The following is a 17,542-nucleotide window of genomic DNA, read 5'->3' on the forward strand; positions in this document are numbered from 1 at the left end:
AAGCTGTCAACTCAGGCGTCATATCCTGAACTGGAATCAGAAATAGAACGGCAGCAGCAGCATTATTTTAACTCTTTCATATACAACACGTTAAAATACAAATATGGCTTTGACCCTCTTCAACAGACTAACGTTACACATTTGGGTGAACAGATTTTGATTTGTGTAGTACCCTCAAACACAACTCTAGACCTCGAAGCGAGTTCCACTGCATGTGTTTATTGTTCCCCACTAATCAGGGACAGTGGTGTAAATTATTTAAATAAAAATACTTTAAAGTACTACTTAAGTAGATTTTTTTGGGGTATCTACTTTACTAATTTATATTTTTGACATATTTTACTTTTAGTTCACTGCATTCCTAAAGAAAATAATGTACTCTTTACTCCATACATTTTCCCTGACCGAAAAGTATGTGTTACATTTTGAATGCTTAACAGGACAATTCACACACTTATCCCGAGAAAATCCCTGGTCATCTCTACTGCATCTGATCTGGTGGACTCACTAAACACAAATGCTTTGTTTGTAGATGATGTCTCAGTGTTGGAGTGTGCCCCTGACTATCTGTAATTTGAGTGTAACCCTGGCTATCTGTAATCTGTAATTTAGGAAACAATCGTACCATCTGGTCTGCTTAATATAAGGAATTTGAAATGATTTATACTTTTACTTTGATACTTAAGTATATTTTAGCAATTACATTTACTTGTGATACTTTATATTTAAAACCACTTTTAAATGTGCCTTTAGAGGCCATGCAATGCTACGCTCATCTCTAAAACAAAGGCAATTTAGGTCAAAAGAGTCCATATTAACAAAAGAAATAGAAGGACTAACAGTACAGATAGATAGCAATACAACTGTACCATAGAGACAGAATAAGTTAGAGGTAAAACAAAAAGAAGTGGAGGGACTTATTCAAGAAAGATCAAATGTAATATATGTTAAAAAATAACGCAAACTGGATGGAATTTGGAGAAAAATGCCCCATATTATTTTTTAATCTTCAACATAGAAATGCTACCAAAAATGATTTACTGAAACTAATGACAGAGTCACCCATGATTCACCAAAGAATATTTTGAAAGAGGAAGCAAAGTACTTTAAGCATATGTTTTCGTTTCAGTCTCCTCCATCTCCACTAACCGAAGTTAATTGTATGGATTTTTTTCTATGAATAATGTAAAATTAACAGCTGTAGACTCATGTGAAGGCCAAATTACAGAGGAGGAACTTCTTGATGCAAGTAAAGCCTTTAAGTCCGGGAAAACTCCAGGGCTGGATGGCATACCAGTTGAGGTATACCTAACCTTTGTTGATGTACTCAGAGAACCATTATTAATGTTTTAAACACTCCTATAAAAATGGTAGATTATCAGATACTCAACAAGGTCTGATTTCATTATTCCTGAAACAGGAACCAAGTGGTAAATATAAAGATCCATTCCGTTTCAAAAATTGGAGGCTCCTTACACTTCAGTGTTGTCATGCAAAAATTCTAGCAAAATGCATAGCACATAGAATTAAAAAGGTATTGTCGGATATTATTCATCCTAATCAGACAGGTTTTTTACATGGACGATACATTGGCAGTGGTGTAAAGTACTTAAGTAAAAATACTTCAAACTACTACTTAAGTTGTTTTTTGGGTATCTGTACTTTACTATTTATATTACACCCTGAGGAAGGCACAGTGACGCCGAAACGTTGGTGAATACCCATTAAATTGTTGGGAGATTATACATGCAGTGTGCGACTTTCTTTTGATAGTTTAGTTTTTCGCTGTTAGTCAGCACCTCCACACAAACTATTTTCTGGGTGTGCGCCAGCTCATGTTGTTTTATCTACTATTTATATTTTTGACAACTTTACCATTTACTTCACTACATTCCTAAATGTACTGTACTTTTTACTCCATATATTTTCCCTGACACCCAAAAATACTTAATACATTTTGAATGCTTAGCAGGACAGGAAAATATTCTAATGTACACGCTTATCAAGAGAACATCCCTGGTCATCTCTACTGCCTCTGATCTGGCAGACTCACTGAACACATGCTTCATTTTAGATTATGTCTGAGTGTTGGAGCGTGCTCCTGGCTGTCCGTAAATTTAAAAAACAATAAAATGGTGCCATCTGGTATGCTTAATATAAGAAATTTGAAATGATGTATACTTTTACTTTTAATACCTAAGTATATTTGAGCAATTACATTTAGTTTTGATCCTTAAGTATATTTAAAACCAAATACTTGGACTTTTACGCAAGTAGGATTTTACTGGGTGACTTTCACTTTTACTTGAGTCATTTTCTATTAAGGTATCTTTACTTTTACTCAAGTATGACCATTTGGTACTTTTCCCAACACTGTTCAGTGACTGATTTAGACCTGGGATGTGTGGGCAATTATCAGATCGAGCACAAAACCAGCAGGCTCCAGACCTCATAGGGTAAGAGTTGAATAACCCTGGAGAGTACTATAGAGCAGCCTGTATTGGATAGTTCCAGGTGTGAAAGGCCAAGAAAATGGAATTTGTTGAAGTGCTTTACATTCTTTATTCATTAGCCTTTCTCCCAATCCCCCTCACAAAACATTTACACCATAAATCTAACTATGTAATCTTTACATGATTTCAACAAAAACAGTGCATATTAGAACTACATAATCTTTCCAAGTCACTAATAAAGGCAAAATATAGGATAGGTGACCCATCTATCCACTATGAGCTACTAAAGAGTGCCAATTTATAATTCCTTTTTCAGTATAGTATCAGTACTTCCTGAACAGGTTCGCCATGTCAGTGAGCTCATACATACACAGCATAGTGCTTGGTTGAGACACTATGTCAGAAGTGATGAAGGCAGATGCTACTGTGGAAGAGAATGAGAGAGAGAAGAACATGCCCTGTACGTAGCATAACGGAGCCTGTCGGCCCCAGTCATTCCATCTCTTCATTTACTTTAGTATCATTACATAAAAGGTACCTTTCAGAGTGGCCTTTTTCAGCAACAAGGAAACAAAATAGACAGTGGAATGATCGCTACCAATTATTACAGGAAAGAGATTTGAATAATGCTGAGGGCCTGCCCTAATGAATATCAACTAACCAATCGAATAGATAGAGAAAATATTTACATCAAATGTGTACAACAATTTATAAATAAATGTTATGTATAAATTAGAAAAATACACAAAACCCTAGTTCAATCAACTAAGTCTAGTTTAAAATGCCCCCCTATACAGTATTTGGTGAAAGAGCAGAAGATCAAAGGCAAAGCAATGAACAATTCAAGATGTACTTATCCCTGCAAATTCTACCAGAGTGATATCACTAATATATCCCCATTGCAATAGACCTATTAAAATATAAATTAAGACAATTGTCAAAAAATAAAGTAAAAAAAATAAATCCCATACTTATGAGTATCAACTAGCATCACCAGTTTGTAGTATCTTAAATAAATGAAGGCTTAAAACAGGGTTTGTAAGTCTTCGAAGAGCACCCTGATATTTTTGCTTTCAATTCATTGGTCTGTTCAATATCAGACAGCATATAAAGCGTACCCTGTACAACTCCATGAATACACCTGTAGTGTGAAAGACTAAACCCTCCCCCTGCAGACTGTAGTGTAGAGAGACTATACTGTAGTGTAGTTATATGTACCATGTATCTGTTCTGTATGGTACAATTATATCTGGTCCTAATTATTCCGCAGAAGAAGGGGCTGAGAACACACACACAGTCTTGTACAGCTAACCTTGTGGGGGACACAATTCAGTCCCATTCAAAATCCTATTTTCCCTAACCTTAACCCAAAAACCTAACCTTAACCCTAGCACCTAACCCTTAATGTAATTCTAACCCTAACACTAATTCTAACCGTAACCCTAAACCCCATAGAAATAGCATTTGACTTCTGGTCCCCACAAGAACAGTTAAGCACGTCCACGTCATATACCCAACTCCTGACCCGCTCTCTGACAAACCAGCAACCTGTTTCCCAGACCTATTATGTACCAACAGTCCAGCAGAACAAAGATGTTCATAGAAGATACTACACATAGACCAAATCACGGCCCTGTGCCCCCCTGCGGCTCTCTTCCTGGTCTCCCTCCTCCTGTGCCGGGGCCTCAGAGTCTGCCTCGTCCCCATCAGATCCCTCCTCATACTCTATGCCAATGGGCTTGGGACAGCTGTAGGGGTGGCCGTTGTCGTCAAAGAAGCGGCGGAAGGTGAACTCGTAGAAGGCGTGCTCGGGGTGCTTGCCGTTCTTGAACCACCCATTGAGGGTGTCATTGTGTTTGCCCTCGGCTTCGTTATCGCTGCTCCACAGCTTGTCTGGGTCCACCGGGTCAAAGTTGGAGGTGTCTGTGCAGTGAGCGATGGTGGGTATGTAGGGGGCTGGCTGCATCTGCCGCAGGTCATTAGAGAAGTCGATGGTCTTGAAGAAGGGCTGCACCTTGATCTCGTCGGCACCGTTCTTGCCGAGGCGGTCCTCGGGGCCGCGGCACAGTTTAATGATGAGGTCCGATGCCTCTGGGCTCAGCTTGGCTTGAGGGGGGATGTGCAGTGTGGTCTGCCAGTTTATCACCTGTGTACGAGACAGAACCAGAGCGTTTAATATAGTGCAGAGGAAAACACCTGACAAACCAGGCCAACATGAGATATGCTCAGTTTTGAACTGGTAAATTTACCTTGAGCTGTGTTTCCAGGGGTGTAGTTGTTAAGAAAGGAGGCTGCCCAACCAACATTTCATATAGAATGACACCAACACTCCACCAATCACACAGTTGGGTGTATCCTTGAACAGAGAGTTAACACAGTCACATATCAGAGACAATAACATGGTGCACAAGAGAAAAATAATAACCTTTCATACAACATTACGCTTAAAACGTCACTCCTACACTAGTAATTCAAACATCACCAGTTATATTTTCAACTCCATAGCAGATTCAACTTTCTCTTACACAGGCTTACCTGTTCTGAGCAGCACCTCTGGAGCGATGTAGTTGGGTGTCCCCACCAGGGAGTGGGCCAGGCAGCGCTGGTGTTGCCTCGCCTTCCTCCTCTCCAGGGGCTTGAGCCGGTCTGCGCAGCGACAGTTAGCTGGGTCCTGCTCCCATTCCTTACTGAAGTCCATGCTGTCCTGCCGAACATGGTCTCCTACGGAGAGAGACGACACAAAGATTATCTTGGCTTTACTGACAATGAAGAGAGGGAAAACAGTGTTACCCCAAAGGCCAAAACACCCTCTTGGATTGAAGCAGTAACAAGCATCATAAGGCAGGGATCATACTAACCACTCTGGTAGTACTTCGAGTCATGCGTCCAACGGAAGCCGGTGCAGAGCCCAAAGTCGGTGAGCTTGATGTGTCCGTCCCGGTCTATGAGGATGTTGTCTGGCTTGATGTCGCGGTGGATGAATCCCATCTTGTGCACGCTCTCCACGGCGCAGGTGAGCTCAGCAATGTAGAACTGAGCTAAGTCCTCTTTGAAGATGCCCAGCCTGATCAGCAGACTCATCATGTCTCCTCCGGGGATGTAGTCCATCACAAAGTACAGGTTGTCCTTGTCCTGGAAGGAGTAGTAGAGCCGCACCACCCACTCATTATCAGCCTCAGCCAGAATGTCTCGCTCTGCCTTGACGTGGGCCACCTGGTTCCTGAGGAGAACGTCCTTTTTGCGCAGCGTCTTCATGGCGTACAGGGCTCCCGTGTCCTCCTTCCGGGCTAGACACACCTCTCCAAAGGCTCCGATGCCCAGGGTCTTGATCCTCTTGAACATGGACTTGTCCATCTTGGCCCGCTTCAGTCGGATGTAGTTGGACTCTTTCTGAGACAGCATCATGCGCATCTGCTCCTGGGCATCTCCTGACAACCCAACCTAAATAGCAAAAGATGACAATTTACATTCAGGCCCGTCATGGAGATCTCCCCAAAAATGGTTTATTTAAGAGAGCACCACAGAATATTAATTAGGCACATAAAACAAAACAACCAAGATACATTAGCAAAGCAATGAATTCAACCTGGTAGGATGCAGGCCAAGGTAACACAAAATAGTAACCATTAAAACATTGGAAAACATAGGTTAAAAGAAAACAACAAGATACACTATATGACCAAAGGTATGTGGACACCTGCTTGTCGAACATCTCATTCTAAAATCATGGGCATTGATATAGAGTTGGTCCCCCGTTTGCTTCTATAACAGCCTCCGCTCTTCTGGGAAGGCTTTCCACTAGATGTTGGAACATTGCTGCTTCCATTCAGCCACAAGAGCCTTAGTGAGGACAGGCACTGATGTTGGGCGATTAGGCCTGGCTCGCAGTCGGCGTTCCAATTCATCCCAAAGGTGTTCTATTGGGTTGAGGTCAGGGCTCTGTGCAAGCCAGTCAAGTTCTTCCACACCGATCTTGACAAAATATTTCTGTATGGACCTCGCTTTGTGCACAGGGGCATTATCATGTTGAAACAGGAAAGGGCCTTCCTCAAACTGTTGCCACAAAGTTGCAAGCACAGAATCGTCTAAATGTCATTGTATGCTGTAGTGTTAAGATTTCCCTCCACTGGAACTAACGGGCCTAGCCCAAACCATGAAAAACAGCCTCAGACCAATATTCCTCCTCCACCAAACTTTACAGCTGGCACTATGCATTGGGGCAGGTAGCGTTCTCATGGTATCCGCCAAATCCAGATTTGTCTGTTGGACTGCCAAATGGTGAAGCATGATTCATCACTCCAGAGAACGCATTTCCACTGCTCCAGAGTCCAATGGCGGCAAGCTTTACACTACTCCAGCCGACACTTGGGATTGCACATGGTGATCTAAGGCTTTTGTGCGGCTGCTCGGCATGGAAAACCATTTCATGAAGCTCGCGACGAACAGTTCTTGTGCTGACGTTGCTTCCAGGGGCAATTTGGAACTCGGTAGTGAGTGCTGCAACTGTGGACAGATGATTTGTATGCGCTACACGCTTTGTATGCGCTACACTCGGCGGTCCCGTTCTGTTAGCTTGTGTGGCCTACCACTTTGCGGCTGAGCTGTTGTTGCTCCTAGATGTTTCCACTTCACAATAACAGCACTTACAGTTGACCAGGGCAGCTCTAGCAGGGCAGAAATTTGACAAACGGACTTGTTGGAAAGGTGGCATCCTATGACAGTATCACATTGAAAGTCACTGAGTTCTTCAGTAAGGCTATTCTACTGCCAGTGTTTGTCTATAGAGATTGCATGGCCGTGTGCTCAATTTTATACACCTGTCAGCAATGGATGTGGCTGAAATAGCCGAATCCACTAATTTGAAGTGGTGTCCACATACTTTTGTGTATATAGTGTACAGCAGACGTTCTCAATAAGGCTGGTATTCTTGGCAAGCAAGGTGTTAATATATGCTGCAGCGGAGCACTAATATGGAAGTGGATGGACAGGCATGCCTCTCCCTAATGAGTTGGTGTGTTGCTGTCAGTCAGCAGAGGGCTTCATGCTGTTCAATTAAAAAAATGGTCAATCTTTCAACAGCGGCTTACTTGGTCACTGATATGTGTGGACTATTCAAGTCACGGCATTGATAGAAGATACTTTTACCTTCTACATCAGCTGTTAGTGACAACAAGTAGAGAACAGGAGAGAAAGAGAGACAGCTAAGCAGACAGAAAGAATAGAACATTAAAAAACAATGAACATACAGCTTGAACAGGAAAGAAATAATAAGAAAGAGGCAAATATTGGAATCTAAGTAAGACTGCGTAAGGACTTTTGAAATCCATTTCGGTGTACATTTTGGCTTTTCAGTTAATAATTACCCTGTATTCCTGCAAATTGAATTGGACCAAATTCAGATTATACCATTGTTTAGACCAAATGTAACTCATAGGGACATTACACCATATCGGAATCGGACGATATTAGCTAAAAATGTCAACATCGGCCCGACGTCTAGTTTAACGCCAATGTGCATACTATATAACGTAGGTACATGACGTAATGACGCCACGTAAAATGTAGTGCTACATGTGCAACACAGCATTCCTACGTAGGCCATGTCTGCTGTGTGAATCGAGCAGTCAACAAGTTGAGCAGTCAAGCCAAATTTCATATACACAAATGTAAATTTACTAACAAAAAAACACATTTTCTTACTCTACAAAAAGAAATTGAACTGTATTTTAAGACTATTAAATACTCTACTAACAAAAAAGCTGTTAGAATTGTAAGTGTATGTATGTCCCTTCAGGTCCTTGTGTAATTGTAATGTGATATTGTACCCCCTAGCTCGATTGTCCATTATATATACTTGTGTTCCCTTATGTACTTTCTGTATTGATTTGTTGTTAATAAAAATAAAAAATAAATATATATATATATTTAAAAAATATATATATATATATATAAAAAAAATTGAGCAGTCATTTGAAAGAGCAGGAAAATGTTAGCGAGACAACTCAAAGGCGAAATCCATTAACACCAAGATAATGTAATTCATTGCCTTTGACAAGCAACCGTTCTCTGTCGTGGGTGATGTTGGTAGTGTGTTCGGCAAAAGCCAAGTGTGCTATTTTTCAGATGATGCCCTACCGGAGTTACACAGTAAATGAGTCACTGCTATTAGCGTCACAACATACATACTATGGAACGCCGTTGGGTCATTGCGTGTCAAAAAAGATACAGTAGCACTGTCAAAGCTGTACAGAAAAAGACTGCAAACAAGCAAACACCGGCCACGAACGATGTGTTTACAATACTGCGTTAGTAATAAAGCATCATTTGTTTGACCGAAACTTCTGAGGTAGCTAGCACCAATACAACCAGCCTGAAAACAATGACCAGTAGAAACTGCAGTCATTTTCATTATCCTTTGCAATGATTTATGAATCCTTGTGAGTAAGTATTAGCTAGGTTGCCACTTGATGTTCGCCTATTGATGAATTCATGAAAATAAATAGCTAACGTTATTCAGCAACTTAACCCGGTTTCCCAAAGCGAACGTTATAAGTGTAACGGATGTGAAATGGCTAGCTAGTTAGCGGGTACGCGCTACTAGCGTTTCAATCAGTTACGTCACTTGCTCTGAAACCTAGAAGTAGTGTTGCACCTTGCTCTGCAAGGGCCGCTGCCTTTGTGGAGCGATGGGTAACGATGCTTCGTGGGCGACCGTTGTTGATGTGTGCAGAGGGTCCCTGGTTCGCGCCCGGGTATGGGCGAGGGGACGGTTTAAAGTTATACTGTTACATAAGCAGCCAGCTAACTTCATCAGGCTAGTGAGGCTCGACAGCACCGGGTTATCTGTTGCGAAACTAGCCACAATAAGGATTAGGCACAATAGTGGAATTTGCAGTTTGCCTTAAAAATCAAAGTATGTAATTGACAGTGATGCAAATTAATACAAATAGTAGAATAACTTATTTTGAAGGCTAACCGCAAAATCCACTATTGTGGCTAACTTAACATAGATCACATCCGACCACCATTAATCAAATAAGAACTGTTTTATAAATTAGGATTATTTTAGATGACACCTATCTTAACTAGTTTACTATATCTACTGAAATAGATTGTTTTTGTGGAAGAACATTGCAAAACGACATTGTTTGCATCCATGAGCTAGCTAGCATTTGTTTATGACCAGCGCTGTAGGTGCACGAGACAACTTTACCAGCTTCATAGCATAGGTATCGATGAATCGTTGTGACATATGAAAGTGATAGTTATTACACATTGATTACACTATGTACAAAAAATTATGAAAGCGTTAAATTATTGTGACGTGCAGTCATATTCAGGTCCTGATTGGTCAACAAGCTTATTTGACACGTCAAATAGTGTTAAATTGTATCTAGACACGCAAAGACCCAAACGGTTTTCCATAGAAATCCTGGTTGAGAATGAAACGACGTTACAAACGAAACAGCAAGTGAAAGAAATAGGTTTTGATTATGTTCTACTGGTAATGGGGACATACGTACAGTTGAAGTCTGAAGTTTACATACACCTTTGCCAAATACATTTAAACTCAGTTTTTCCACAATTCCAGACCTTTAATCCTAGTAAAAATTCCCTGTTTTAGGTCAGTTAGGATCACCACTTTATTTTAAGAATGTGAAATGTCAGAATAAGAGTAGAGAATGATTTATTTCAGTTTTTATTTATTTCATCACATTCCCAGTGGGAACTTATTTCTTTCATACACTCAATTAGTATTTGGTAGCATTGCCTTTAAATTGTTTAACTTGGGCCAAACGTTTCAGGTAGCCTTTCACAAGTGTACCTTGACTTTGTTGTCCTTAAGCCATTTTGCCACAACTATGGAAGTATGCTTGGGGTCATTGTCCATTTGGAAGACCCATTTGCGACCAAGCTTTAACTTCCTGACTGATGTCTTGAGATGTTGCTTCAATATATCCACATAATTTTCCTTCCTCGTGATGCCATCTATTTTGTGAAGTGCACCAGTCCCTCCTGCAGCAAAGCACCCCCACAACATGATGCTGCCACCCCCGTGCTTCACGGTTGGGATGGTTTTCTTCGGCTTGCAAGCCTCCCCCTTTCCCCTCCAAACATAACAATGGTCATTATGACCAAACAGTTCTATTTTTGTTTCATCAGACCAATCTTTGTCCCCATGTGCAGTTGCAAACCGTAATCTGGCTTTTTTATGGTGGTTTTGGAGCAGTGGCTTCTTCCTTGCTGAGCGGCCTTTCAGGTTATGTCGATATAGGACTCGTTTTACTGTGGATATAGATACTTTTGTACCTGTTTCCTCCAGGATCTTCACAAGGTCCTTTGCTGTTGTTCTGGGTTTGATTTGCACTTTTCACACCAAAGTACGTTCATCTCCAAAAGACAGAACACATCTCCTTCCTGAGAGGTATGACGGTTTCGTGGTCCCATGGTGTTTATACTTGTTTGTACAGATGAACGTGGTACCTTCAGGCGTTTGGAAATTTCTCCCAAGGATGGGGCGGCAGGTAGCCTAGTGGTTAGAGCGTTGGACTAGTAACCGAAAGGTTGAAAGATCGAATCCCAGAGCTGACAAGGTAAAAATCTGTCGTTCTGCCCTTGAACAAGGCAGTTAACCCGTCGTTCAAAATAAGAATTTGTTCTTAACCGACTTGCCTAGTTAAAAAGGTAAAAAAATATATATATCTGAGTTTGACAGTAGGCCTTGAAATACATCCACAGGTACACCGCCAATTGACTCAAATGATGTCAATTAGCCTATCAGAAGCGTCTAAAGCTATGACATAATTTCCTGGAATTTTCCAAGCTGTTTAAAGGCACAGTCAACTTAGTGTATGTAAACTTCTGACCCACTGGAATTGTGATACAGTGAATTATAAGTGAAATAATCTGTCTGTAAACAATTGTTGGAAGAATTACTTGTGTCATGCACAAAGTAGATGTCCTAACCAACTTGCCAAAACTATAGTTTGTTAACAAGAAATTTGTGGAGTGGTTGAAAAACAAGTTTTAATAACTCCAACCTAAGTGTATGTAAACTTCCGACTTCAACTGTAAATGGCAACAAAATAACTTTTTGGTCAATGTGGTGTGTGTAACCTTTATTTAACTAGGCAAGTCAGTTAAGAACAAATACTTATTTACAATGACGGCCTACCCCGGACAACGCTGGGCCAATTGCGCGCTGCCCTATGGGACTCCCAATCACGGCCGGATGTGATACAGCCTGGATTTGAACCAGGGACTGTAGTGACGCCTCTTGCACTGAGATGCAGTGCCTTAGACCGCTGCGTCCATGTGTGTGTGTTAACTATTTAACTGTACTAGAATACTTAGAAGGCTGCTTTATTTTTTTTTATCGGTATAGTTTTTTTGGGGCAAGGAAAATATTGTTATTGGTCAACAATGTAATATCGGTGCATCACTAATTATAAGTAGTGCCTGTGGACTCACCCTCTGCATCTCACTCTCCAGCTGCTTCTTCCTATGGATCCTCATTTGGTGGTTCTTCAGGACGTTCTCAACGTGCTGCTCCATGAAGAACTTGAAGGCCTGGGGAGAGTAGAGTGGCACTCTGGGGTCTCCTCGCCGCTCCTCGTCTTTATTGTTCCGGCGCATAGGCACCGGAGACGTGGTGATCTGTTTATTCTCCTTATCTGTTCCCATGGCAGCAGAGTATGGGCCTTCTGGCCTGTCATTAGAGCTGCTGGTACACTCCTCTTCCTCTGCAGCCTCCTCTCTCCCAGTACTTGGCTTGTGCCCTGGGTCATAGGCAGGGCAGGGTGCAGCAGGCTGCTGGAGGAGGTGTTTGGGGTATGGGGGTGGAGGACCCTGGTAACTGGGCACCTCTGCTTCTGTAATGGGTACATGGGGCATGGGCGCTGCTGGTAGCGGCTCCTGGTAGGTAGTGGGAGATGGAGAGGGTGGGGGATGGTGCATCCAGGGTGGGTGTGTGGGGGCCACAGCAGTGTGTAGTTCAGGCTTCTGCACACGCATACTCTTAACGGGCCTCAGGATGGGGGCCTGGGTGATGGCTGTCACTGTGGTGGCAGAGGGTTGGGAGCTGGCTGGGTGGCCCTGCCTGTTGCTCATCTGGTGGCTGTTGAAGGAGTTGGATCGGACAGGGATGCTGTGCTGCTGCCATGAGGGGGACATGTCCTGGTTGCTGCTACCTGGGGAGGACTGGGGCTGGCCGGGGGGGGCTTGGGACCAGGACTGAGGCCCGCCCATGTTGTACATGTCAAGGTTGTGACTGTTCCGGTTAGGCACCATCATGGACTGGGGGAGGTTACCATCGTTGACGTAGGATGGGGAGGAGGCAGGACCTCCGGCCTGCATCTGCTGAGCGGTGGGGCTTTGTCTGCTGCTCTGGTTCACTGGGTAAGGGGGAGGGGGTTGTCTGCTACCACCACTCTGGTGTCCCATGTAGTCTGGTTGAGGGGAGCCGTTCTGAGACCAGCCGGAGGGGAAGCTGAACTTGTTACCCCCAGAGCTCTGCATGATGATGGGCTGTCGGCCCATGGGCACTGGGCTGATACCCCTCTGGTTCTGGGGGGCTGAGTAGCCATCGGGCCAGGCTCCTTGGGGAACAGGAGAGATCCGGGGAACCAGGTAATCCATGTTGCCAGAGAAGCGCTTTGTGGAGGGGTTACTGTCCCAGGAAGGTGGAGGTGGGGTTCCACCCCTATTTGGGGGAGGGGTGACACTGCGCACCTGAGGGGGTAGGGGAGGGTTGACCCATTGGTTGTTGCCAGGGTGGCCCTGTGGGAAGGCTGGGGGGGGCCCTCGTCCTGCCAGGTCACCCTGGGGTCCAGGGCTGTCTGAACGGTACACCATCCCCTCCACCCTCATGTGGCCATGTCTCTGAACCAGGGACTCCTTGGAACCCTTCCAGCTCTGCCTCCTCAGCACAGGCTGCTGGATATGAGAGGAAACTGCAACGATGGGAAGAAAAACAAGTTAAAAAGAAGCATATAGAGATTAATCATTATGTTTGCAGTAGATGTTACAGCTATATCAAAAGAGAGCAAACCCTTACCTTGTACATCATTCTCAATTCACTCCCTTCCCCCAAAGCAGTTGTTCAACAGAATCTTGTTCCCTCAACGACAATCTATTGCATCTCCAGTGACAAATAGTCTAGCCCTAGATCCTGCAACAACAGTAGCCAAGTTCCTGTGAACAACCCTGGAAAAAGGAGAGGTTCAGTCACAAAGGACAGACACCTACCGGGGGCTTTCATGCCTGCATTGATGGGGCGGGCGGCGGCATCCACCATCTGCTCCCTCACAGGGTCCTGGTAGCTCATCTTACTAATGTACTCTATGGCTGCCTCCACACTGCGACTGTTGGTCTGCATCAGAGCACGGATCACCATTTCCTGCACATAATACATTTACTAGCTATTAATACCTGGGTTGCTCGAGGTACTGTTAGACGAACATCAGATGAAGTTAACAGGAACTACTCAACAACTGTCAAATACAATGTAATTCATACATGCTTTTTTTGTGCATTTTTTTTTTTTAAAGAACCAGACATCCCAGTAGCTTTTTAAATGACATACTGTTTAATTGAAAATATTTTATACTCCGCTTCAATGCTGAATACAGGAGTCCTGTGACTGACTAGTTGAAAACATCTTTAGCATTAGGGCAATTCCACAGTAACAGAATCACTCAGATTTCACTTTTATGCCAATTACCAAACAAAAAATATTGATTGCAAAGTTAAACCATACAACTCTATGAACTACTTTAAACTATACAGAAATGCATACCTATGAATGTCATTCTCTTCATGGTGATGTATGCCGAATAGGTACACAAAGGTAGAAACATTTCATTTCCTCCTTATTCTACACTGGCAATTATTAGAATGAGCTCCGCACAGCACAGTAGAATTCAGTGCATTACAGTAGAGTACAGTAAATTACACTGTACTCGTGTGCAATACTACAGTATTGTACTGACCTATACTCTACTGTACTAACGTTATGCTGTCCAAACTGGTGAAACAGACGTCTAGGATTGGCTCTGATTTGGACTGACTTTTCATCATCTATGGACATCCGGTGATGGTTGATGCTCAGTGGGTGAGAGGGCTGGTTACTAGGTATGTAATGATTCACAGATACGCATAGGTCCCGATTTAAATGTTTATAAGTGCATCGGTCCGCGGACCCCAAACCGATCCAAATGTAGCATGCGTCGGTCAGAAAATCTATTCAGACTTTAGAAATCGGTGGTTAACTATTTTTTGGGCCTCATACTAAATTCTTTCTACCTTTCTAAATACCTAACTCTTTTGACTACTGATGCTTCCTCTCCTTCAGTGTCGAACTGCATGTAACTGTGTTGACAGCCATTGATCAACTACAAGATATTTTGCATGCCTAACCTCCAGTCAATATTGGTAGCCTAGTAAAACTGCGTGCTGACCAACGCGAGGTAGGCTGCCTGTTGCTGAACTTGCAGATCTGTGCGGCACAAATGGCTTGCGTGACATTAAGCTTTATTAGTTGAGTGTCAACCTATGTAATTTGCAAAATTATTGTTGTCATCTATGCGCTGTTGAAAATGGTGCTTTACCTGACGAAAAGTAAGCTACCGGGGACAACTCTCATCTAACTATACCCGCGGAACAGGGCTTGCAATATTTTATTTAGATTGTTCAGGTTCACCATCAGCAATCATTTTGGTAGTTTTGCTTTAATCAATCAGTTTATATAGTGCCTTCAGAAAGTATTTTGTTACGTTTCAGCCTTATTCTAAAAAATAAAAAGATCTTCAGCAATATACACACACACACACAATACCCCATTATGACAAAGAGAAAACAGGTTTTTAGAAATGGTTGCAAATGTATTAAAAATTAAAAACAGAAATACCTTATTTACATAAGTATTCAGACAATTTGCTTTGAGACTCGAAATTGAGCTCAGGTGCATCCTGTTTCCACTGACTGGGGCGAAGGTTCACCTTCCAACAGGACAACGACCCTAAGCAAACAGCCAAGACAACGCAGGAGTGGCTTCGGGACAAGTCTCTGGATGTCCTTCAGTGGCCCAGCCAGAACCCGGACATGAACCCGATTGAACATCTCTGGAGAGACCTGAAATTGGCTGTGCAGCAACGCTCCCCATCCAACCTGACAGAGCTTGAGAGGATCTGCAGAGAAGAATGGGAGAAACTCCCCAAATACAGGTGTGCCAAGCTTGTAGCGTTATACCCCAAAAGACTCATGGCTGTAATCACTGCCTAAGGTGCTTCAACAAAGTACTGTCTGAATACTTGTGTAAATGTTATTTCAGTTTTGATTTTTATTAATCTGCAAAAATGTATTAAAAAATAGTTTTCCCTTTGTCATTATGGGGTTTTGCGTGTTGATTGACGAGGGAAAAAATTATTTAATCAATTTTAGAATAAGGCTGTATAATGTAACAAAATGTGGAAAAAGTCAAGGGGTCTGAATACTTCCAGAATGCACTGTACATGAATGCAGGGTAAAGAGACGAGGCATCAGAATAGATCATAATAAGAGTAAAATAAAGAACAGAGTAGCAGCAGCAAATGATAAGTGTAAAAGTGTGTGTGTGTCGGTATGAGTGTGTGGGCGAATGTAGTGTATGCGAGTGGGTTTTGTGTGGGAGTGTCAATGACGTGCGTGTAGTGTGTCAATCTAAATCTAGTGTCAAAATCACGTGACTCATGTCCACACCTTCGCTAGATACCTAGCTGAAGCACTGTTTCCACTTTTACATTATTTCCTCCATACCTCATCAAAGCCAGCAGAAAGCAGCTCCAGCAACATCTGTTTGTTAACCTCTGCAGTCCGTCCAGAAGAGCTGGGCTCATTGGCATAAGGCATCAGGGACTTGCGAATCTCCTGCAAGGCTTTGTGGTAGGGGTTTCTGGGGTTGCTGCAGCGCCCTTGCTGCCTGGGGTCTTCAGGCGCCACTATTCCAGCACCCCCCATGTCCACCTTAGGGGGGTCAGAAGGCCGGGACATGTTCCGGAGACTCTCCCGAATTTCCTGCAGCATCTGGTGGCTGTTAACACTGTAGTTGCTAGCAGGGAAAGTCTTTGGTCGCATCTGTCGATATCCTTCGGGTTTCTCCCCTCTCTTCATGTAAGAACATGTAGGTTGACAGCCAAAGGGGACAACAAGGTAGCATACAGCAGTGGGTCACTGTGAGGGTATCAGGGGCCAAGAAGAGCTTCAAGACTCGAATTACTTCACATCTGCATCGTGCTGAATACCTGGGGATGATAAAACACAGAACATATGAACATGGTGCAGCAAATGGGAATGAATTCAATCTCCCAGATATGAGCAGTGAAATGATCCAACAGATTGTCAATTCATATATTCATTATGGAAGATAGTTGCGTTTTGTAGCTATTAGTTATAAGATACAACTTAAGTTACAACCTATCAACTCAACTAACGTTAGTTAGCAAACGTGACCATGAAAACAAATGGTGCTGGTAGCTAAGTTAGCCGGGTACCAAATATTGTAGTTAAAAGTACCGACTGTAGGATGTTATGTAATAAACATATGTAATCCAGCCAGCTACAAAGCTAAAAGGTAGTGATGACTAAAATGGTACATATTTAGTTAGCATAGTTACTGACTCAACTTCATTTAAATAGCTAACCAGCTAGCCATCTACCAAAGCAAACTGCTGCTGGTTGTCCACGGCCTGTCCGCGTCGCAAAGCAACCACTAGCCAAGTTTGCTAGCATGCTAGCTAACAGGTTTTTGTCAATGAATTTACCTTCAGAAGCATTCTTATTTTAATAAAATCTCCAGACTTCAAATCAACACGAAAGTGCGATGAAATGAGTTAATCTACTGATTTAGACGAAGTTTGAAAGTGAATAATTTTACTGCTACTCCGTGTCCCAACTGTGGCTTGAATATTCCTGTCTTGACAGTGACAACTTTCCCGGATGTGTAGGTTGTTTTTCCCATCGTCCCCTGCGATAGCACCTTTCCCCCCAACAAAAGCAGAGGCCTTTCCCCAGTGTTTCAGGTATTCTTACTCAAACATAAAACAAATACAATA

General features: G+C 42.8%; 1 protein-coding gene across 1 annotated transcript; it reads right to left on the reverse strand.

Annotated features, from left to right (window-relative positions):
• Positions 1-2,545: 2,545 nt before the first annotated feature.
• LOC120019677 (serine/threonine-protein kinase LATS1-like) lies at positions 2,546-17,417 on the reverse strand. Its single transcript, XM_038963055.1, has 8 exons — positions 17,252-17,417; positions 16,248-16,732; positions 13,701-13,851; positions 11,925-13,405; positions 5,312-5,894; positions 4,989-5,174; positions 4,703-4,809; positions 2,546-4,599 (listed from the first exon to the last, which is right to left on the reverse strand). The coding sequence occupies exons 2-8, from the start codon at positions 16,599-16,601 to the stop codon at positions 4,063-4,065; spliced, it is 3,399 nt and encodes a 1,132-aa protein (XP_038818983.1). The 5' UTR covers positions 16,602-16,732; positions 17,252-17,417; the 3' UTR covers positions 2,546-4,062.
• Between the last annotated feature and the right edge of the window lie 125 nt (positions 17,418-17,542).

Source organism: Salvelinus namaycush, chromosome 24 (assembly GCF_016432855.1).
Source record: "Salvelinus namaycush isolate Seneca chromosome 24, SaNama_1.0, whole genome shotgun sequence".
In the NCBI taxonomy this organism is placed as follows: Eukaryota; Metazoa; Chordata; class Actinopteri; order Salmoniformes; family Salmonidae; genus Salvelinus; species Salvelinus namaycush.

Bases quoted from the DNA above. Each gene is read 5' to 3' on its own strand.
- LOC120019677 (XM_038963055.1), bottom strand. From the start codon at position 16,601: ATGAAGAGAGGGGAGAAACCCGAAGGATATCGACAGATGCGACCAAAG. The intron at 5,895-11,924 runs GTGAGTCCACAG...TTTGCTATTTAG, and splicing joins TGGAGAGTGAGATGCAGAGG to GTTGGGTTGTCAGGAGATGC. The intron at 5,175-5,311 runs GTTAGTATGATC...CTCTCTCCGTAG, and splicing joins CTCGAAGTACTACCAGAGTG to GAGACCATGTTCGGCAGGAC.